The sequence below is a fragment of the Dama dama genome, chromosome 4, assembly GCF_033118175.1.
Source record: "Dama dama isolate Ldn47 chromosome 4, ASM3311817v1, whole genome shotgun sequence".
Classification (NCBI taxonomy): Eukaryota; Metazoa; Chordata; class Mammalia; order Artiodactyla; family Cervidae; genus Dama; species Dama dama.
In genome coordinates this window covers 68,433,410-68,454,916 of record NC_083684.1, presented here as the reverse complement: position 1 = coordinate 68,454,916, position 21,507 = coordinate 68,433,410, and the positions used below count along the sequence as shown (strand labels likewise).

At 49.6% G+C, this 21,507-nt stretch overlaps 1 protein-coding gene across 3 annotated transcripts; it reads right to left on the bottom strand.

The window, feature by feature from the left end:
• Positions 1-4,349: 4,349 nt before the first annotated feature.
• CACNG6 (calcium voltage-gated channel auxiliary subunit gamma 6) lies at positions 4,350-18,233 on the bottom strand. Of its 3 annotated transcripts, XM_061136661.1 has the most exons (4): positions 17,903-18,233; positions 13,570-13,644; positions 11,725-11,862; positions 4,350-4,720 (listed from the first exon to the last, which is right to left on the bottom strand). In XM_061136661.1, exons 1-4 carry the CDS (start codon positions 18,231-18,233, stop codon positions 4,482-4,484), a joined length of 783 nt encoding a protein of 260 aa, XP_060992644.1. In that variant the 3' UTR covers positions 4,350-4,481. The 3 variants fall into 3 exon arrangements, with proteins under 3 accessions (XP_060992644.1, XP_060992655.1, XP_060992667.1); XM_061136672.1 differs by lacking the exon at positions 11,725-11,862; XM_061136684.1 differs by lacking the exons at positions 11,725-11,862; positions 13,570-13,644.
• Positions 18,234-21,507: the final 3,274 nt, after the last annotated feature.

Sequence of the window (21,507 nt, the reverse complement as noted above, 5' to 3'; positions counted from 1 at the left end):
TATAAAGAAAAGTCAAGAAATGATTTAGTCAAAATTCAAGTTGTGCTTGTTTACCTATGAGACTTGTGCCTTGAAGAGGGGATGTTAGTGAGGAAATACCAGGAGTTTCCAAGAGACTAGCTCTTTTTCTCAGTCTGGATTCTGAGATTAGCAGTTCCTTGCTGCTGCTGCTAAGTCGCTTCAGTCATGCCTGACTCTGGGCGACCCCATAGATGGCAGCCCACCAGGCTTCCCTGTCCCTGGGATTCTCCATGCCAGAACACTGGAGTGGGTTGCCATTTCCTTCAATGCATGAAAGTGAAAAGTGAAAGTGAAGACACTCAGTCGTGTCTGAATCTTAGCGACCCCATAGACCGAAGCCTACCAGGCTCCTCCGTCCATGGGATTGTCCAGGCAAGAGTACTGGAGTGGGTTGCCATTGCCTTCTCCAGCAGTTCCTTGACCAGGGATCAAACCTGTGCCCTCTGGTGTGGGAGCACAGAGTTCTAACCACTGTACTGCCAGGGAAATCCCCTAGTAGGCGTTTTTTAAATTTTAATTCTTTCTATGGAATATTAAGTCTGCATTTAAGAGAATCAAACTCAGACTTTTCATTCATTTGTATTCATAAGTCAGCACATATATGGTGCACTTCACATTTAAAAATAAATGCTTGCTGAATAAAAAAACCACCACCACCCCACACACAAACCCCACACATCTGGACGTAGGGTAAAATGTTAGCAATGGGCGAATCTGAGTAAAGAGTATATGTCTCTAGGGGTCTTCCCAGGTGGTGCAGTGGTAAAGAATCCATCTGCTAAAGCAGGAGATGCAAGAGACGCAGGTTCAATCCCTGGGTTGAGGAGACCCCCTGGAGGAGAAAACAGTAACCTCCTCCAGTATTCTTGCCTGGAGAATCCCATGGACAGGAGACCCTGGCGGACTATGGTCCATGGGGTCGCAAAGAGTCAGACATGAGTGAGCACACATGCATACACTGTTTTGATTCTTGCAACGTCTCTGGAAGCTTGAAATTGTGCTCCAAAAAGTCAGTATAAACAACATGTAAACAAAAAGGACAGAAAAGGTGGTAGACTTCAAGAAACTTCTATTTTCCTTCACTTCAAAAAATATGAGGTGATGAGATGCAAGTGAATGGTTTGATAAATTATCCCATAGTATAATGTGATTCCAGGTATTTGTCTATTTCCTTCTCTCACTTTTGGAAAAGCCACAAAGACCCCAGGTGGGAAGAGGGTGCAGGGTGCAGAGCCCACGGGACAGAGTCATTCCCCCATTCCCCTGAGACCTGAAGACCCCGCCCTCAGGGCAGACTTCTCTGGGTTTCCCCGAGTTCTCTGGGCACATCATCAAGTAGGAAGAAAACCAACTATCCATGATCTCTTCTCCCAGCAGTTATCCCAGTTTATAATTACACATTCATTAGTGTGATTACGTGATTAATATGTTTCCATCGCTGGACTGTCAGCCCAACGGGGGTCCCTTTTGACTCTACCGTACGCCCGGCCGAAGTGCCACTGGATGAACAGTAGAACCGGCAAGACCGATGCAGCTGTGACCCGCGCCTGGCGGGCTTCCAGGGCTTTGCAGGGATGACTGCGGCGTTCCCTCCGCGGGGAACATGTTAGCAATGTTACCCGTCTCTAGGAGGCACGCATGCACACGCGCGTGCGGGAGCTGAGCCTCAGAGGGTGAGCAAGCCGTTCCAGCGCTGAAAGGGGGGCCAGGGTCCACACCGGACAGTCGGGGCCCAGCGCCCCACTCTCGGCCACAGCCCAGCATTGCCGCTGCTCCAACAAGACGGGGCCACATCTGCCCGGCTCTGCACCAGTACCCTCAGCACCACGCGGATTCAGGGCGCAAGGAACTCGGAGAAGGATCCCTGCGGGGCGCAGCCGCAGCTAGTCCAGAGAGGGCTACCCGCCCCTCCCGGAGGAAGAGAGATCTGCTTGTTGAAGAAGCGGCTTCCAGCCCGGGGACGAGTCATAACCACGTTATGAACATTATAAGACTTATGCAGTGTAATTATCATGGTACATATATGTGTTATATGTGTATAATTACATTGTATAAATGTATCATATATATAGGTATTATATGTATATAGATTATATTGTATAAATAACATTACAAATATAATATATTCATGTGACATATGTTACATATAAATTACATTATTTATATAATTAATAATACATTATGTTGTAGAAATATTATTACATATATGTATCTTATGAATGCTCTATTTATATAATATGATAGAATATTAATATATTTATATAAAATTGTTATAATTATGTATGATTACATAATTGTATTTATAATCTATAATTAAATATAGAAACATTTATATGAATATATAATACATCATGATATTCATAATATTAGTATAACAATCTGCTTATTATGTTATATATAATGCTGGTATATATTATATATAATTTTATATTATATTATGTTAGAATTTTATATTATATTATATTATTTTTCTGTTTATATTAAGTATGTTAATTTATAATACTTCTGTAATTATATATATATTATACACATAGAATATATATACTGTTAATATATTTAACCAAACTTAGAGTAAATTCTATAAATTATATATAATGTTTTATGTAATATATATATCATATATAATCACATTATAATTTATTCTTAAATATAGAAGCACTTAAGAGACTCACACTCACAATATTTAAACATTTGTAGTCATAAGCCAGCACATATTCCGTATCTGAATATTTTTAAACTTAAATTTAAGAGACTTTGGCCTCTGAGCTCGGCTTCAGCGATTCAGCCTACCTAACTGAAGAATTCATTCTTGGCTCCAGTTGAGATTTCTGAGTCGAAAGGAGCACACTGGTCCTCCCGGGCAGAGGCTGGGCCCGCGGGCTCAAGCCTCGAACTTGACACCAGGCTCCTGGCCTGCTCCTGAGAGCTGTGGGGGGCCGTCTTCCGCCAACATCCCGTTCCTGATGATCGAGTGTTCTCTGAGATGGTGGACACTTTCTCCGCAGCTCTCCTCCCCTCTTCCCGAGTCCTCCTCAGAACTCCCTTCACGTCGTACTCCTACCAACGGTCTCATCAAGGCAATCTAGGCTGATTCTAGAACGCGCCTCAAAACACCTCCGGCTGCTGCCCACCCCCACGTCCAAAGCCACTTGTGCATTTGTAGGCGTTTGTTCCAGCTGAGGCCCCCTGCCAGGCACTGGCAGCCGTGCCCGCTTGCTGGGGCGGCCCTGACCAAGCCCCCAGACTGGGGGCTTAGGCCCTGAAATGCTCTGTCTCGGGGTGCTGGAGACCGAAGGCTTGAGGTCCGGGCGTCTGCAGGGCCAGTGGCTCCCCGGTGCTGAGACGGGACTCTCTCCCAGGCAGCCCTCCTGGACTTGGAGACGGTCATCTTCTCCCTGTGTCTCTTCACCTCGCCTGCCCGCTGTCTGCCCTCAGCGTCCCGGTCTCCTCCCCACACGAGGACACCAGGCGACTTTCCAGGAGGCTCAGATGGTAAAGAAACCCCTGCAACGCGGGAGACTGGGGTTCGATCCCCAGGTCTGGAGGATCCCCTGGAGGAGGGCATGGCCACCCGCTCCAGTATTCTTGCCTGGAGAAGCCCATGGATGGAGGAGCCTGGCGGGCTACGGGCCATGGGGTCGCCGAGAGTCAGACACCACTGAGTGACTGAGCGCAAGCACCTACTGGATTAGGGCTTGGATTAACGACCCCATTTTCACTGGATCACCTCTGCAAAGGCTCCATCTCCAAACAAGGTCACATTCTGGGGTCCTGGTGGCTCAGACCCCAACACATACTTCCTGCAGGGACCCCATTCAACCTGGAACAGTGCCTGTGTTCCACACTGGGTTTTCCAGCACCCACTATGGGTTCACTGACACGTGACTTTGGGGCTGTGAGCATCAGGCACAGGTTTTCTGAAGAGCATAGTGATCCCTTTTCCCTACCCTGGAATACACACCCCACATCACAGCGACTCCAAAGTTGTTAAACTTCCAAACCTTTAATCCCAAATCAGACCATAGCCGGGTCAGGCCCAGAGATTCTCCCCTCCCCACTCTCCCCAGAAGTCTCTCCCACAACTGAATACATCCCAATCTGGGCAAAGAGAAGGTCCAACTCCATCCCAAGACCCCTGACCTCGCCCACCCACCCCCACCCCCTAGTTACCCCATCAGGCCTCCAGCAGTCTTCCCTGGGGACCCTCGTCTGCAAAAAAAAATCCTCTCCCCGTCCCACCCCCAAGCAACCCAAATCCAGCCATGAAGAAAAAAAAAAAAAACATATTTACAGAGGAAAAAGGTATTTACGAGGGGGAGAGGCAGGTTTGTGCAAACAGCGTGGGCCCCATAGTCCGGAGAACACAGTCTCTCTGGGGCACAGGGTGAAAGATGCAAAGGGGATGATGGGGAGGGTGGAGGGGCGTTGGGAAGTTGCTGAGAGAAGGCACGAGGGGGGCACTAGGGGGCCCGCTGGCCCCACTTGGGACAGAGGGGACTCCAGGGTCCGGGAGGCAGGGTGAGCAGTAGAAAGCAGCCACCCCCCAGCATGAGGACCAGGCCGGCCCCCACACCACAGCCCAGGGACCAGGAGTACTCATAGGTCAGGGCCGGGGCCTCGGGGGGCTCGGGGCTGACCCTCTGCATCAAGGCTCGCACGGAATGCCGGAAGACCTCCAGGCTGACGAGGACCAGCAGGCCTGCGGGGAGAGAACAGACGTGGTCCTCAGGCCTCAGGGGTCCCCCTCTGAGATCTGAGCACCTACCCCAATATAGCCCCCAAAACATGCTTCCTCAAGCCAGAAACCTGAGGGACCCCTCCTAGTGACGGGGCGGAAAGAAGGGACAAAGGAGGTGATTAAATAGGTAATCCCCCCAGGGGATCAGGAGTAAAGGAGAATGTTCGGGAGACCCCTGTAAGTTAATGACCACTAAAGAAGACATGCCAGGGAATTTCTTGGAGATCCAGTGGTTAGGACTCCATGTTGCCACTGCAGGGCGCGTGGGTTTGATCCCTGGCCAGGGAACTAAGATCCTTGTGAGCTGTATGGCACAGCCAAAAAAAAAAAAAAAAAAAGCAGGTTTGCTTAACCACAAAACCAAAACCAAGCAGGCTTGCTGAGCAATCAAACCATGCAGCATGAGACATGCCCTCACAGAATAAAACAGTGGTGGCCTGAGACCCACATGCTGCCCAGTGGGTTCAGGAAGTTAACGACCCCTAGGACACGCTTCTCCGGGCACGTGCGCTAAAAGCAAAAATATGAGGCCAAGGGGACATTATGCCGAAACCTGAGGTGTTTTACCTTATTTTAGTGGAGGTTACCACCTTTTTGTTCACTTCCATTGCACTGTGACAGTCCTCCTCTGACCGTGTGTGTGTGTGTGTTAGTTGTTCAGTCGTGTCTGACTCTTTGCAACTCCTTGGATTTTTTTTTTTTCATTTATTTTTATTAGTTGGAGGCTAATTACTGCCAGGCTTTTCTGTCCATGGGATTCTCCAGGCAAGAACACTGAAGGAGGTTGCCATGCCCTCCTCCAGGGGATCGTCCTGATCCAGGGTTTGACAATGTAGGGACAAGAAAACTCCCTGACATGGAGGAGGAGCTGATGATGGAAGCTGGATGTGGACTTGAGAATGAGGGAGCAGGGGATCCTCTTCCCTTCTCCACTTTTCTCTTGTTTATAAAACTGTAGCCCACTAAGTTCTCAGCACGGCACCCTCTCACCTGCCCACTTACAAGCCTTACAAGTGTGCTATTCTACTAGATCACTTCTTATCCATCACTTTGCCTTCTGCTGAATTCCTTCTGCGCTGAGATATCAAGGACTGGAGCCTCCCAGTGCCCCCGACCCGAGACATATTTCTGTGGTTTCACTAGCACCCCTTCAACGACCACTTACTAAGCATCTGCTCTATAGCAGGCACAGTCTTGGAAGCCGGAGAGAAAGAGCAAGACCCAGGTTCACAGAGACAGAGTAGAAGGTGGGTGCTGGGGGAGAGGAAGGGGGAGCGGAGAGTTGGTGTTTAATGGGGAGAGAGTTTTAGCTGGAGAAGATGCTAAAGTGCTGGAGACGGGTGGTGGGGATGGTTGCACGACTGTGTGAATGAACTTACGCCGCAGAAGTGGGCACTTAGAACGGTGCAGGGTTCCCTGGTAGTTCAATGGTTAAGACTCATGCTTTCAGTGCAGAGGGCGTGGGTTCGATCCCTGGTCAGAGAAATAAGACCCTGCACGCTGCGCTGCATGGTCAAAATAGAAAATAAAGGTTTTTTTAAAAAAAAGTTCAAATGGTAATTTTTATGTGTCTTTCACTGCTTAAAAAAAAGAAAAAAAAAAAAAAAGAATAAAGCAAACCAAGGAATCAAGAATCAAAAGGCAAATTAAGACTCCATCAAGGGACTTCCCTGGTGGTCCAGTGGTTGAGACTGCACACTCCCAGTGCAACGTGCCTGGAGTTGGACTCCTGGTCGGGAAACTGGATCCCACATGCCGCAACTAAGACCTGGCACAGTCAGATAACTTCTGTCATTGTTGTTCAGCCGCCAAGTCATGTCCGATTCTTTGCGACCCCATGGACCGCAGCACGCCAGGCCTCCCCTGTCCTTCACTCTCCTGGAGCTTGCTCAAATTCATGTCCATTGAGTCAGTGATGCCATCCAACTATCTCATCCTCCACTGCCCCCTTCTCCTTTTGCCAAATAAATAAATAAGTAAAACTAATTTTAAAAAAGAGAGACTCCATCAAGACTTTAGTAAAGAGTGATGATGGAATCTAACTTAGTTGAAGCCACAGACGCAGAGAGTAGGACGGTGGTTGCCAGGGACTGAGGGGAGGGGAAATGAGGAGATGCTGATCAGAGAGCACAAACTTCCAGCTGCAAGAGGAATCAGTTCTGGAGGTCTGCTGTACAGTGTGGTGACCACGGGCTTCCCTGCGGGCTCAGACGGTAAAGAATCCGCCTGCGATGTGGGAGACTGGGTTCGATCCCTGGGTTGGGAAGATCTCCCAGAGGAGGGAAAGGCTACCCACTCCAGTATTGTGGCCTGGAGAATTCCATGGACAGAGGGGCCTGGCGGGCTACAGTCCATGGGGTCACAAAAAGTCGGACACGACTGAGCGACTAAGCATAGCATAGGTGACTATAGTTAATATACCAAATACGTAAAACTTGCTAAGAGAGATCTCAAATGTTCTTGCTAGAAAACAACAACAACAACAACAAACGATTAGTATGTGAGGTGATGAACAAGTCAGCTAGCTTGATAGTCATGACCATTTTATGATATATATCAAAACATCAAGTGGGAGGGGAGTTCCTTGGTGGCGTGGTGGTTAGGACTTGGCGCTTTCACTGCCGTGGCCCAGGTTCAATCCCTGGTCAGGGAACTGAGATCCTGCAAGTCACACAGTGTGGCCAAAAAACAAAATGAACAAACGAAAACCCAGCAACATCACACACCTTATACACAATAGCATGTATATATATGTATGTTCAGTCCTGTCTGACTCTCTGCGACCCCACGGACTGTGCCCACCAGGCTCCTCTGTCCATGGGATTCTCCAGGCAAGAAGACTGGAGTGGGTTGTCATGCCCTCCTCCAGGGGATCTTCCTGACCCAGGGATCAAACCCGGGCCTCTGGCATTGCAGGCAGATTCTTTACTGTCTGAGCCATCATGGAAGCCCATATAAAGTGTCTATATGTACATATGCACACAATTTATACTTGTCACTCATATACCAATTAAGCTGAAAAGAAAAAAGAGTGATGGCAGATTACAAAATGAAAAGACAATCAGGCAAGTTGTAATGCAATTTGATTAAAAAAATAAAAAAGAAAGGAACAAGACCAACAAAGACTCTTACAGAACCTATGTTCTACTTGGAGAAGGCAGATGGTAAACAAATAAACCCAGGCTTGCAAAACTCAGAGGCCTCCAGGGGACAAAGAGAAAGTATAAACAGATGAGCAGGTAGGTGTGTTGGGGACAATGACAAAGGGTGGCCCAGACCCAGCTTCAGCCAACGGCAGCTCACCAGAAGCAGGGACTTAACGGACTAGATTTTCTGGCTTTCCAAGAACAGCTAGAATTTTGAAAACTGATTATTATTTCCTGGGGGGCATTCACCCAAAATATTGGGTGAGTTTAAATATTTGGCTCAGAGCAACCTCTATACACTGCCCGCCAGACAAAGTACATTTATGGGCTGTTGCTGGCCTGTGGGCAGGCAGGCTGTAACTCTCAAAGTAAACACATGAGAAGACAGGGTAATTTCAGACAGTGATGCACGCTAGGAAGGAGATAAAAACAGAGTGATGGGAAGGGGTGTGGCATTCAGGGGCGGGGGCTGGGACTCGAGATGGCATCATCAGAACAGCCACTTGGGCTGAGACCCAAATGGATGAAAAGAAGCCAGCTGTGCCCAGAACTCAGGGGTGGTGGCTAGGGGCAGAAGCAAGGCCTCTCTCGTACGACCTAGAAGGGTCCACGGGACCCAACCCTGGCCTACTTCTTCAGCCTCCTCTCAAGCTGCCCTTCCCATCCTACAGTGGTATGGTGTAAGATTTCTTTCAGGACTTGAATGCACCCAATTTGTTCAAGCCTGGAGACCTTTATGGTGCTTGGAATAACTGCTTACCCCTCCCTAAGCCAACATGACACATCCTCATTCTCTACATCCCTACTTAAGTTACACTTCTTCCGAGAAGCCTGACCTGACCACCACCACTTAAGTCTCTGTTGGGTCTACCCAGTTACAGGTTTCCATTATACTCTTTACTGTTCATTTATAGCATTAATCACAATTGGTAATTATTAACATGTTAATTTATATGTGTTATTTATCTGCCTGATTTCTATCTCTCCCAATAGAGTATAAACCTGTGAGGACCAGGAACTTGTTTGTTTCATGCCCCTAAAACATAGTACATCTGACACATATACTTTATGGAGAAATACCATATAACCTGAACATGTGTGAGGTCTAGGGATATCTCAAAACCCCCACCTGCCCTGATATCCAGTATAAGGAAAATAATTATGGAGTCAAATCTACCCTTCACTTTTACTTGGTTGTACACTTTGCAGAACATTTTTGTGCCCGAGACTTTCATAAAACACTTTAATCTCCACACTTTCATGGTACCCTCAGGAATAACACAAGTATGAGTTCAATAATAACACCAACACCAAATTCCTACCAAGCTAAAAATTCCATGACAACAGGAATCATCTTAATCTGGTCTTCATTCTGTCCCCAGTAGTACCTAACACAGCATCCAGCAATTACTAGATATTAAAGACATACTGTATCATTGAATGAATGGATGGATGGACAGATAGACGAATATATGAATGGAAGGAGAAAGAGAAAAACGGGGGAAAAGCAAGGAAGAAAAGCAGTGGGGAGGGAGATGATTGACAGATCAGAGTATAGATGGATGGATAGATAGGATAGGTACTTGATAAATATATACTTGAATGCATGAGTTCATAAATATGAAATTTTAACTCAGAGATGGAAAGCAGTTTCCTCAAGATCACTCATCTCTTAATAGTTTCTTGGCTGTGCTGGATCTTCACTTGCGGCATATGGGCTCTTTAGTTGTGGCATGTGAAACCTTAGTTGTGGCATGTGGGTTCTACTTCCCTGACCAGAGTTCGAACCTTGGTCTGCTTGGGGGTATGGAATCTTAACCACTGGACCACCAGGAAAATCCCTCCTGGTTTGTCTTTTATACCAGTATCCTCACTCTCCATGCTCCAACCTCACTGGCTGTCTTTCAGGACCTGAAATTCACCAAACGTTTTTCTAGCTTGGTTACACATACTTTGACATTGTAAGTGTCACCTCCTCCAAGAGGCCTTCTCTAATTTTGCTTTAAATCAAGTGCCCTCATTAGGCACTCTCACAGGACTCTACTTTTTCTTGGGCACTGACTGCCATTTATAATTGTGGGATAATTTGTATCATTTCTATGTCCTTAGCCAGATGATAATCTCCTTAACCTTTCCTTCTTGTATAGTCTTCACACATATGCATAGTGTAATGGGTCTGTGTGCATAGCAGTGATTTAAGTGAACTAATGGATAAATCAAACAAAGGAAAGGGAGTGACTGACTTTCCCCCCTTTATTTAGGAAGCTCTCTAAGGCACAAAACAATAATAAGAATGTGATTACTGGGACTTCCCTGGTTGTCCACCTTGCAATGCAGGAGATGTGGATTTGATTCTTGGTTGGGGAACTAAGACCCCATTTGCTGTAGAGCAACCAAGCCCGAACGCCACAACTAGAGCATCTGTGAGCTGCAGTGAAAGATCCCAGGTGCCACAAGTGAGACCTGACACAGTCTAGTGAGTGAATAAATAGTTTTGAAAAGAATGTGATTATTAATCATTTCTATTTGAGTGTGCTCTTGACCACTCGTATCTCCCTTGCCTTATTTTTCACCAAGCCTCTACTTCATCTTTGGATTAAGGTTACCTTGTACATTTGTGCCAACTTTGCCCTGCTTTATGCTCTGCTCTTCATTCTGTTCCTCAAACTTGCCAAATATTTCACAGACTTCACACATACCGTTTATCATCACTATTACCATATTACCAGCATCACTACCACCACACAATCACCACCAACACGGCCACCACTACTGTCAACACCATACTCTGGGTAATTTTTGTTCCTCATTTGATTATCAGCTTTAATACCACTTTCTCAGAAATTTTCCCTGACATACCTCCCACCCCAGTGTGTACCCCTTATATGCTTTATCATAACTCTCATCACAACTATAGTTGAATTATATATGTAATTGCTGGTTACTATCTATTTCTGCCAGAATCTAGGCTTTATGAGGGCAGACACAGTGTCTGTCTTATGAATCTTATATCTCCAGCCCTTAGCCTACTGCCTGGAACACAGAAGATGCTCAGTATATCCATGAAAGATTAATGAAACTTTTGTAATGAATGACCTATCTATCCACTTTAGAAAGCATCTGATCCAGTGAGGGCTACATTTCACAAGATGCAGACTTTTTGGACTTTCAACTCCAAAAATGCAACAGTTCTTACAGGCTCCAAGTGCAAATCTAAAAGAGTGTCTAGAGAACCTTCAGTTCTCGGCCAACAAAAGTGCTTGGAATTTTCTCATATTTAAGAGTACTATAGCCCTTGTGCTACCCAGCGTGCAACCTGTGCTTAGAGAACTTCTTCAACCTCCCAGCATGCAACAGCCCGTGGGGATCTCCCTCACCCTGCGAGCAGGCAACAGTGCTTGGAGGCCCTAGATTCCAATCTAAAAAAGTGTTTGAGTCAGCAGCAGAACTTAGAACTCTTCCATCTCTGAGAGTTCTATAGCACTTGAGCTTCTGCCAACTCCTAGCACACAACAGTGCTTGGAGACCTGATCTTTCAATGTGCAACAGTGCTTAGAGACCTCCCTCGACCTCCCAGAATGCAACAGTGCTTGGAAACACAACTTCCCAGCATGCAATACTTTAAGTGCTTTAAGACCCGACCTCCCAGCATGCAATGGTGCTTGGAGACCTGACCTCCCAGCATGCAGCAGGGCTTGGAGACCCGGCTTCCCAGCATGCAACAGGGCTTGAAGACCCGACCTCCCAGCATGCAACAGGGGTTGAAGTCCAGATCTCCTAACATGCAGTATCCTTGGTCTGTAGGCTCTCAACCCTCACCTGAGAGGCCAAAGCAGACGGCTCCAACCCGGAGCAGGAACTCTGCACCTTTGCTGAGCACCATGATGATACAGAGGCACCCCAGGGCCATAACTGCCAAGCCTAGCACTGCTATCACGGCAGCTGCCTGATTCACCTCTGCGAGGAGGGGGAGGGGAAACAGACAACACTGGATGTAGGAAGTGGGCAGAACTCCCCTATAGGCGCTCAAAACCAGGAATATGAAAGAGCCAGGACTAGAGAAGAATTTTCAAGTAGCAGAGCCAATAGTTTATTTATACTGTTTTACTTATACTGTTGAAGGAATTAAGGCTCAGAGAGGGTCAGTTATTTGCCTAGGGTCACAGAGCCAAGAATGGGCAGAGCCAGGATTAGAAGGAGATGGGAACTACCAATTATTATTTATGATCTGGTCACCATTTGTTTACCAGTGAGGAAACTGAGGCAGTGGGTTGTGTGTGTGTGGGAGACAACAGAGAAGGCAGTATATTATAGTGGGATGATCCAAGTTGGAATTCTCCCTAGCTACTTCCTAGCTGGAAGATTCTGCTAAAGCCACTGAACTTCTCTGAGCCTCACTTTCCTCTTCTAGAAAAATTAAGACAAAAGTCCCTATTTGGTCTGCTGTGAGGATTAGAAATCACCCATGTAATGTGCCCAGTGTACAACTTGGCACACAATACTTGGTCCATAGATGTGCCCTGAGAGTATTTTACTATCCTGGGGTGGGGGGGTGGGTGGGCACAGTGACTTGCCCAAGACCACTTAGCACCAAGATAAGAAAGAAAGGAGTGGAAGGAGTGGAGAGGTAAGACACCACTGTTTAATGAGGACCTATTATGTGCCAGGCATCATACTGTATGTTTTAGCTGCATCATCTCATTAAATCCTTATAAAGACCAGATAAGGTTGATGACATGATCACAGTTCCTTTACTGGTGAGGATACCAAGGTACTGGGGTGGTGGAGAAACTGTGGTTAGGGTAGAAAGGGTAAAGTCTTTAAGAGTTTCATTGTTTAGTATGTAGCCACTAACCACAGATGGTGTTTTCATTTGAAATGAATTTAAATGGAACAAAAGTGAAAACTCAGTGTCTGAGTTGCACCAGCCACATTTGGTCAGTGGTTGCCATACTAGTTAGTGCAGATTCAGAAACATTTCCATTTTCACAGCATACTTTATAGAAGAGCACTGAGTTGGAGTTGGAATTATTTGGATTTAAATCGTGCCTCTCTCTGTCATTTCCTGGGAAAATAAACCATTTATGGGCTTCTGTTTTCTCATCTGGAAGATTAAGATAAAACCCCTGTCCTGCAGAGTCATGGAAAGGACTGGAAGTCTTATAAATGAAACCCTCAGGGCTGTGTTTAGCATGTGGGAAATCACACTTGTGAGATGTTATCGTACTGCCCACAGAGAGGGCCTGGGACTTGCCCAAAGTAACACAGCATGTGGCAAAGGTGGAGCTGAGGCAGGAACCCTGGACAGAGGGTTCTGAAGAACCACCTCTCCCCAAAGGTGAGACCTCCCAAGGCTTAGGAGCTTGTGCCCGTCCTGTGACAAAGCAGAGAAGAGCATGATGCTATCAAGAACTCCTCTGGGACTAACATACAAACTACTGTACATAAAGTAGATAACCAACAAGGACTTACTATCTAGCATGGAGAAGTATAATCATACCTTCTAATAAATAAGGGAATATCATCTGAAAAAAATAATGGAATCATTTCGCTGTAACCCTGAAACCAACACAATATTGTAAACAAGCTCTATGTCAATTTAAAAAGAAAAGAATTCCTTTGGTGTGGTCAGCACATCCCCTCTGCCGGGTGAAATGGTCTTACCTTTCTTTGTGGTTCTTTGGAAGATGTGTGCATTCTCTCCAGTGGTGAAGAATTTAAAATAAGTGCAATTTGCTTCTGTAGGAGCAGGGGAGAGAAAAAGAGAGGTAATGACATGGAGATCCCTAGTGTAAGCTCAGGGCTGGACATTTAGCAAAGCTAACAATAACCCAGAAATATGACATTAGCATCCCTGATAGAGAGAAATGATGTCCAGAAAAGGAAAACCCCCTGCTATCACACAGCTATCCAGGAGCTGGGACTCCAATTCAGAGCTGAAAAATCCAGATCTGTGGCTGTGAGAGGGCTATTGACCTTTTTGAGCTTCTGACTCTTCCTCTACAAAGTGAGTTAATAGTCTCTTCCCTGACTCTGTCATATGGCTTGTTTAGGGTCAAATGAGATTTGAAACGGATAACCGCTTTATTCAACAGAGCATACCAAGATCCAGGCAGAAGGTTAACACATTCAGAAGAGATTCTCTACCTCAGAAAGGGTTCCCGTCTAGACTACACAAAGAACCCCTGCTGATCAGCAAGAAAAGCGAGGTAACCCAGTAGAAAAATGGGCAAAGGAGATGAATAGTCAGTTCATAGGAGAAGAAGCCCGGATTACTCACAAGAACATAAAGAGATGCTCCATCTCACTGGGGATCAAAGAAATGCAACTTAAATCAGCAGGGAAATGCCACTTTAGATCAATTAGATTGGCAAATATTAAAAGGATAATATTAAGCACTTGGAAGGATAAGAAGGATAAGAGGAAACATCTGGGGGTGTAATAGGTACTGGCCTCTTTTGGAAAGCACTTTGGAGTACTTTATGAAATGAAGTATGTTTATACCCTACAGCCCAGCAATTTCACTTCTGGGTATACATCCAGAAAAAAACCATATGCAGGAAAATACATGTATTGCGTGCTGTTCATTGCAACACTGTTTATAAAAACAGGGAGTCAGAATAATCAACCTAGGGTCCATCTCGATGGGAATAGACAAGTAAATGTGATAGATGCTCCCCAGGCAAGCCTCTGCAGCACACAGTAGCCACGAACTAGAATAACAAAGTAGATTGGAGAGATTTGAGAAACACAGCATTGAGCAAAAAAAAAAAAAAATCACAAATAGGAAAAAAAACTAGAGCATGATATCATTTATGTAAATTAAAATACATATATAAAAATAACACTGTATATTTTACAAGTTAAAATATATATCCAATGCATTAAAGAGATGAACTAGGAAAAATAAATTAAAAAAAAGAATGTAAAATAATGCACAAGAAAGAACCAGCTAAAGCTGGTAATGATTTTGTGACATAAGCTGAAAAGTTATGATTCATCTAACTCGGTGTACTTGAAGTTTAAGGAACCCCACACTTTGGGTGGGGGGGAAGATGCTTTCTAAGTTGCATTTTAAAGCCAGAATTTCCCATAGAACACACCTAGAATCAGCTTTCTCATTCCACAGATGGGGAAACTGAGCAGAAGAAGGATGAGAGGGGAGGAGAGAAGTTTTGAATAAGAGGTGGGGAGGAAACAGGAAAAAGGGCAGGTGGTCTTGGGAAGTGGGAAGCAACTTCAAATTGAAGAGGGATGCTGAAGGACAAGAGGTAAGCTCCTGAGTCAGGTGAGGTGATGTGGACACTCCACCTGGTGCTTGGAGGGAAGGAGAAGGGCATGACATATCCTGGCTGGAGCAGTGAATCCTGATTCTGCAGCAGCAAGAAGAAGGTGCTTCATGCAGTGGAGCAAAGGGCAAGGATGCCGTCTGTAGTGGTTGGGAGAAACGCGGTCTTCCTCTGCAAGGGAAATGGAAAGTCTCATCTAGAGAGTGAGAGGGCGTGGTACATCTTTCTGAGAGAGTGTGGGGTATCTGGCACCCCGTTTTGGCTGCTAATGATTTAGATTATCTTGTCTCTTATCTCAGAGGCTATGGTACATCTCATTTGGAAAAAGAGTGGGATATGGGTCATCCCTGCTTGGGGATGTCCTTTGATGGGCTATGAGATGGGTGGGATATTTCTGAAACCTTGAAAGCTGGGAGATGTCCTCTGAAGGGTCAGGACTGTGGGCTGATGGGGATGGTCCTTTAAGAAGGTTGAAGCCCTTTCTGATCATTAGGGAGATATCAAGGGGTGTGAAGGACCCCAGAGTATGCAGTTAGGCGGGATGGGACATCCCATCCAGTGCAGTGAGGATCTCTGGGGCATATTTACAGACGAATGAGATGCAGTATATTGTGGTTGTTAAGAACAAGATGACCAGGGTTCAAACCCCATATGACTAGCCTGGGTGCTTAGATGGAGCCATTCATATTTCTTTCTCTCTCTCTCTCTTAAAAAACAAACAAAAAAAAAAACTTCAGTTCTTTTCCAATTGCATATACTTAACTTTAATTTTTTTCTTTTTTTGGCTGCATTACAGTGATGTGTGGGATCTTAGTTCCCCAAACAGGGATTGAACCCATGCCCCCTGCATTGGCAGTGTGGGCCACTGGACCACCATGGAAGTCTGGATCCATTTACATACACTTCTTGCTCTTCATTTTGAGGATGATAATAACTACATATAGGGGTCAGGATGATAATAACTACTTGCAGTGTTGTGCTATGAGGATTGATAAGTTAATGCAGATGAAATACTTATGACAGAGCCAGGCACTACATAAGCATCTAATACATATTTCTGACTTTATCTCTATCAAAACTTTTTATTAGAGCATATTTAATTTACAACATCTAACACTTTTTTTTTTCACCAGAGCATCCCATTTCTCAAAAATTTGGGAACATCTGCTTGAGGCTCTGCGGGGTGAGAAAGAGCCATCTGCACGCTGAGTGGGTGGGTATCTCAGAACAAAGGCGTGTGGCATCCCATTTTGCTATCAAGGGTGTGTGTAAAGAATCCGCCTGCAATGCGGGAGACCTGGGTTCCATCCCTGGGTCAGGAAGATCCCCTGGAGAAAGGAATGGCAACCCACTCCAGTACTCTGGCCTGGAGAATTCCATGGACAGAGGGGTCTGGCAGGCTACAGTCCATAGGGTTGCAAAGAGTTGAACACATCTCAAGCAACTGAACACACGCACGAGATGATAAGACATCCTTTGGAGAGGAAAGAGGGTTGGCGATGTCGTGTGGGCAATTAAGCATGCGACATCCTAAATGGGCTCTGAGGGGGTGTCAGATAGTTTCCTTGGGTCAGTAGAGGTGGAGTGAGATCTCATCTCCGTTCCCAGGGGGTATAGAGTGTCCCCACTGGTATAAGTTTAGGGCATGGCGTGTCCTGTCTGGGAGAGTGAGAGGTATGGGATAGCTCTCTGGCAGGGCTGGGGGTGAAAGAGCCACTCTGTGGGAAAGTGAGGGCTGTGGGGGTGTCTGGAAGAGACAGCAAGGGGGGCTGGAGTGTCCAGTCTGAGGACGCGAGGTGAAAGATCTCCCAGGAAGCAGGAGGGCTGCCCCGGGAGGTGGGAGGTGCCTCCTGAGAGCTCTGTCTTGGTGGACTCGGTTGGAGGGAACAGCAGATTGTACTCTGGGGTAGGCGTCAAGACGGGCTGCCTCCCCAGGGCCTGCGGGGTTCGGGCCGCAGGCTGTCTCCAGAGTGGGAAGAGCAAGCTGACATTGGGAACCCAGAGTCTTTCTCTAAGGGAGCAGGCTGTCTCAGGGGGGCAGGGGCGTTTCTGGGGAGACACAGGCTGTCTGAGGCACCAGCTGTGTCCAGAGTCACCATCTGGGTCTCGGGCCTCAGGCTGTGATCAGAGACACAAGGTTTCTCTAGGGACACAGGCTCTCTGGGGCCTTCCTGGTGGCTCAGACAGTAAAGAATCTGCCTGCAATCCAGGAGACCCGGGTTGGATCCCTGGGTCAGGGAAGATCCCCTGGAGAAAGGCATGGCAACCCACTCTAGTATTCTTGCCTGGAACATCCCATGGACAGAGGAGCCTGGTGGGCTACAGTCCATGGGGTCGCACAGAGTCAGACACAACTATTATCTATCTTTCTATCTATCTTATGGGTTCTCTGGGGGTACAGACTGGTCCAGGGGCACACAAATGTCTGGGATCATGGGTTGTGCTGGGGGTCCGGAGCTTTGGAGGTCCTGGGATAGTCTGGGGCTGGTCTGGGGACCCAGGCTAGTTTGGGGGTACAGACTCCCTCTCTGCATGGTGTGCTCCTGGGGCAGAGTTACTCCCGGGAGCACAGGCTGAGGTGGGCAGGGTTGGGGGGCTCCTTCTGAGGTTGCAAGGTCGCCCTCTCTGGGGCTCGGCTGTCTCGGACAGCGGCCCCTCGGCGGCCTGCGGGGGTCCCAGCCCCCGCGCGGGGCGGGCGGCGGCCTCACCTCCGGGCAGCTCGGCAGGCCCGCAGGTGTCCCTGCCCGCGGGCACGTCCGCCTGCCACAGCCGCTTCGTGCACATCTTCCAGAGGCCCAGGTGCGCCGCGTCGCAGACGGCGCTGCCGTTGTCCCGGTACGTGTTGAGCTCCACCCAGAACTCGGTGCCGACGGCCAGCACGGCCAGCGTGGCGCCCACGGAGGTCAGCAGCAGTGCCAGCTTGATCTTGCCCTCGCGCTCCGGGGTCATCTGGGCCTTGGGCTGCCCGCGAGCCCGCCGCCGGGCCGCGGCACCCCGCCGGCGGTTCTCCTCTTGCAGGAAGAAGTTGGACCACATCATCATCGCGCCTGGCGGGCGGTGGGGCTCCGGGGCCGAGAAGGCAGAGCTGAGGCGGGCTTCTGCGGGGGGAGGGGGGGTGCGGGGGGGGGAGGGGCGCGCCTGGGGTCTAGCAGCCGGGGTGAGGGGCTCGGAAAAGGGAAGGTCTGAGTCCCCCCAGGAGCCTCAGATGGGGAAGTCGAGGTCACCACTGGGGCTTAATATACTAGATAATATACTATACCGAGAAAATACTAGATACTGAACTGAGAAGCCTCTGAGATTCGCGGGGGGTGGGAGGTCGGGTACCCAGAGAAGCTCAGCAAAGAAGATGGGATCAGAGAAAATCAAAGTTCCCCCAGCCTCAGGGCCAGATCCTGGGTACCCTGGAGCGGGGTTGGGAGGGCTACAGAAGAAGAAACTGAGGGTCAGTGGAAGCTCTGAGGGTCAGCTCTGGGGTCCCCACTGGGAAGAATCTGTGTTTCCACAGGGAAACTGTATTTCCTGGGGCGGGAGGAAGGATCCGAGCTTCCCCCTAAGGCTCAGAGTTTGGGGTTCTCAGGAAGGGGAGCTGAGGTCCTCGTGTGTGGGTGTGGGTGTGGGGGGGAGATGCTTCCTTGCTTCCTTTGGGCCCAGAGTCTGAGAAAGAGTTGGGTCCCCTCTGGGGTTCAGAAGAGGAAACACTGGGGTGCAGGGGGTTCCGAAGGGGAGGTCAGAGAGGCAGTAGGACCCCCCAACTTTCACAGAGAGGGATCAACAAAGTCCTGGCTGGGGTTCAGAGCAAGGAAGCTGGGGACCTGCTGGAATTCCAGAAAATGGGTATGGGGGCTTCTCCCTGGCCATTCAGAGGGAAATGGCTGCGAGGGGACCAGGGGCCTAGGGGACCGTGGGGCCCAGAGAAGGGGGCTGAGGGATACCCCCCACCCCGAGACCCGGGAGGGGGACCCGGGGTCCGCACTGGGGCTCAGATGAAGGGGCTGTGGTCCGCACCGCGGCTCAGAAAGTGGGGACCACGTCCTGCCGCGGTTCCAAGGACGGCTGGGGCCCGGAACGGACTGGGTGTCCCTTTGCGATCGCTCTCCTCCCCCTCCTCCGGGCTCCCAGGGCCGGCCGGGCCGGGCCCGCTCCAGGCCGGGCGCCTCCCTCGGGCCTCCCACCCCCGGCTCCCGGGCAGGGACCCCGCGGGCTCTCCTGCCTCCGCGCCGCGCCGCCCCCAGCTCCGCGAGGCCTCCGAACCGCCGGCTCCGCGCGCCGCCGCCCGCCGGCCCGGCCGCTCCGCGCACTCCCGGCCTCGCCCGCATCCGCCGCCCCCTGCACCCTCGCCGGCTATTTCGGGCTCGACCCGTAAATAACACCCGCACCTGTCGCCCGCGCCCGTTGCCATAGGGACCCCGGGTATTTTAAGGGGACGAGGGGCGGGGAGGAGGAAGGCTGCCCGCGGAGGAGGGGCTGGGGGCGGGGTCTCGACCCCAGAGGAGCCCGGAGGGACGTCTGCTTCCTTCAGGGGCGCAGGCGGGAGCTGAGGGTCCGATCTCCTGGGGTGTGTGTGGGGGGGCGGGGGGCGAGGTGTTGGAGGGCGGGAACGGGCGGGGAACCCGGGCCGAGCGCGCCCGCCTGGAAACCCGACTGTTGGGTCTGAGGGAGGAGAAAGCTGCGGCCAGGGTTCTCGGGTCCCTGAAAGAGAAGAAACCTGGGGACTTTGACTCCTGAGGCTGAGAGAAGGGGCCAGGGCTCTGGAGCCCCGGGTCTGAGGGAGGAGGGGCTGGGGGTCTGCACTCTGGTTCTGACGGAGGAGGGGCCGGGGGCCCAAATCCCTTGCATGTTGAAGGAAGCACAGCGCCCCACGCTGGGGGCCTCGGCTCCCCAGGAGGGAGAAAGGGCAGGCCTCAGGCAGAAGCTGGTGCCCCGGGCACGGGATCCAGAGCCGCAGTCCTCTTCACCGAGTTTATTAGACGGGGCACCCCCGGGGGACCGTCCATGCAGTTCTGGCTCCCCCGGGGACAGGACGAGACATCCGTGTGGAGTGGCAGCGGGGCCTGATCATCACCCCACTCCCCGCCTCAGCCCCTCGGGGGCCGCCCAGTGAGACCCCCCTCTCCCCAGCTCCTTCGCCCCTGGCTGGCCGCTCCCGCCGGCCCCGTCTGTCCACCCTGTGCCGCTTCCGTTGGGGCACGCATCGCCCTGGGATGTGATTCCGATCGTGGGCATGTGTCCGAGCCTTTGGCAAGGCTCGAGTGCCACAGGAACCATCTCACCATCCTCAGCACCGCCCAGCCCAAACTGCACCCACGGGAAGCCTTAGGAAGTGTGCATGGGTGATCTGAATGAATGAATGAGCAGATGGAAGAGTGAAGGGAGATGGTGACACACAACATCTAATCCCAAGCTAGGGAAGCCCCCCACCCCCCAATTTCAGAGCACACCTCCCCCTGCATCTGATGGATCTCTCTGCCTGTTTGTGGATCTGAGCTCCCAGCACTGAGATTGTGCGGCCTGGTGCCTGGAAGGCCTCAGGGACTATTTCTTAAATGAATGAGTGAAGCTTGTTCTTTCCTTCACCTCGCGGGTATTCCCAGACCTTGGCAGGACCCAGAGGGGAACCCGAGAAGATGCCCGGTGCTGGCGGCAATGTGAGATGGGAGCTGGGCTGGGTGACACCCACCAGTGTCTCCATTCTGAGAAATCGGACACCCTCCTGCAGCACCTCTGCCCTGCCTCTGTGCTCCCCTCCTGCCCCGGTCTCCCCATCGCTCTGTCTCGCCTGTGGCCATGGCTCCGTCCTTTCAGCATGCATTTGTCTTTCTCCTGTCTCTCAGACGCAGCCCTTCCTACTTCTTTCACAGAAAGGGTGTGAGCTTTCTTGGGCCGGAAAGCTCTTGACAGTTTCATGCCAAAAGGATGACCTCGCCTTCCCTCCACCTCCCCTCTGTGACTCTCTTCCTTCCCCTCACTCAAGCAGGACTCCAGTCCCCCTCACTGCATGGCGATGGCCGCGTGTCAAGGTCAAAGTCATGTTATCTAACCCATGCTCCATGAATCCTCTCCTGATTCTCAGTAGCATTTGGCTGGTTGCCAGCTTCACAGTCTCTGCCTACTTCATGGTCACTCTTTGCCCCTTTACCTACATCCTCCTTCCTCCCACCCCCACAGAGATGCCTCCCCCACCCCGAGTCCCTGGCCAGGGTCCTTTCTGTGTCCTCCACACTCATCTCCTAGGTCACCTCATCCAGTCCTGGGGCTTTAAACATGCTGTCTCCTCTCTGCTGACATTTCCAAAACTTAGATTTCCAACCACAAC

Coding starts and splice junctions, on each gene's coding strand:
- CACNG6 (XM_061136661.1), bottom strand. CDS start 18,233: ATGATGTGGTCCAACTTCTTCCTGCAAGAGGAGAACCGCCGGCGGGGT. Junction 13,645..17,902: donor GCCTGCCGAGCTGCCCGGAG/GTGAGGCCGCCG, acceptor CTGCTCCTACAG/AAGCAAATTGCACTTATTTT. Junction 11,863..13,569: donor CCAAAGAACCACAAAGAAAG/GTAAGACCATTT, acceptor CCCTCCTCGCAG/AGGTGAATCAGGCAGCTGCC.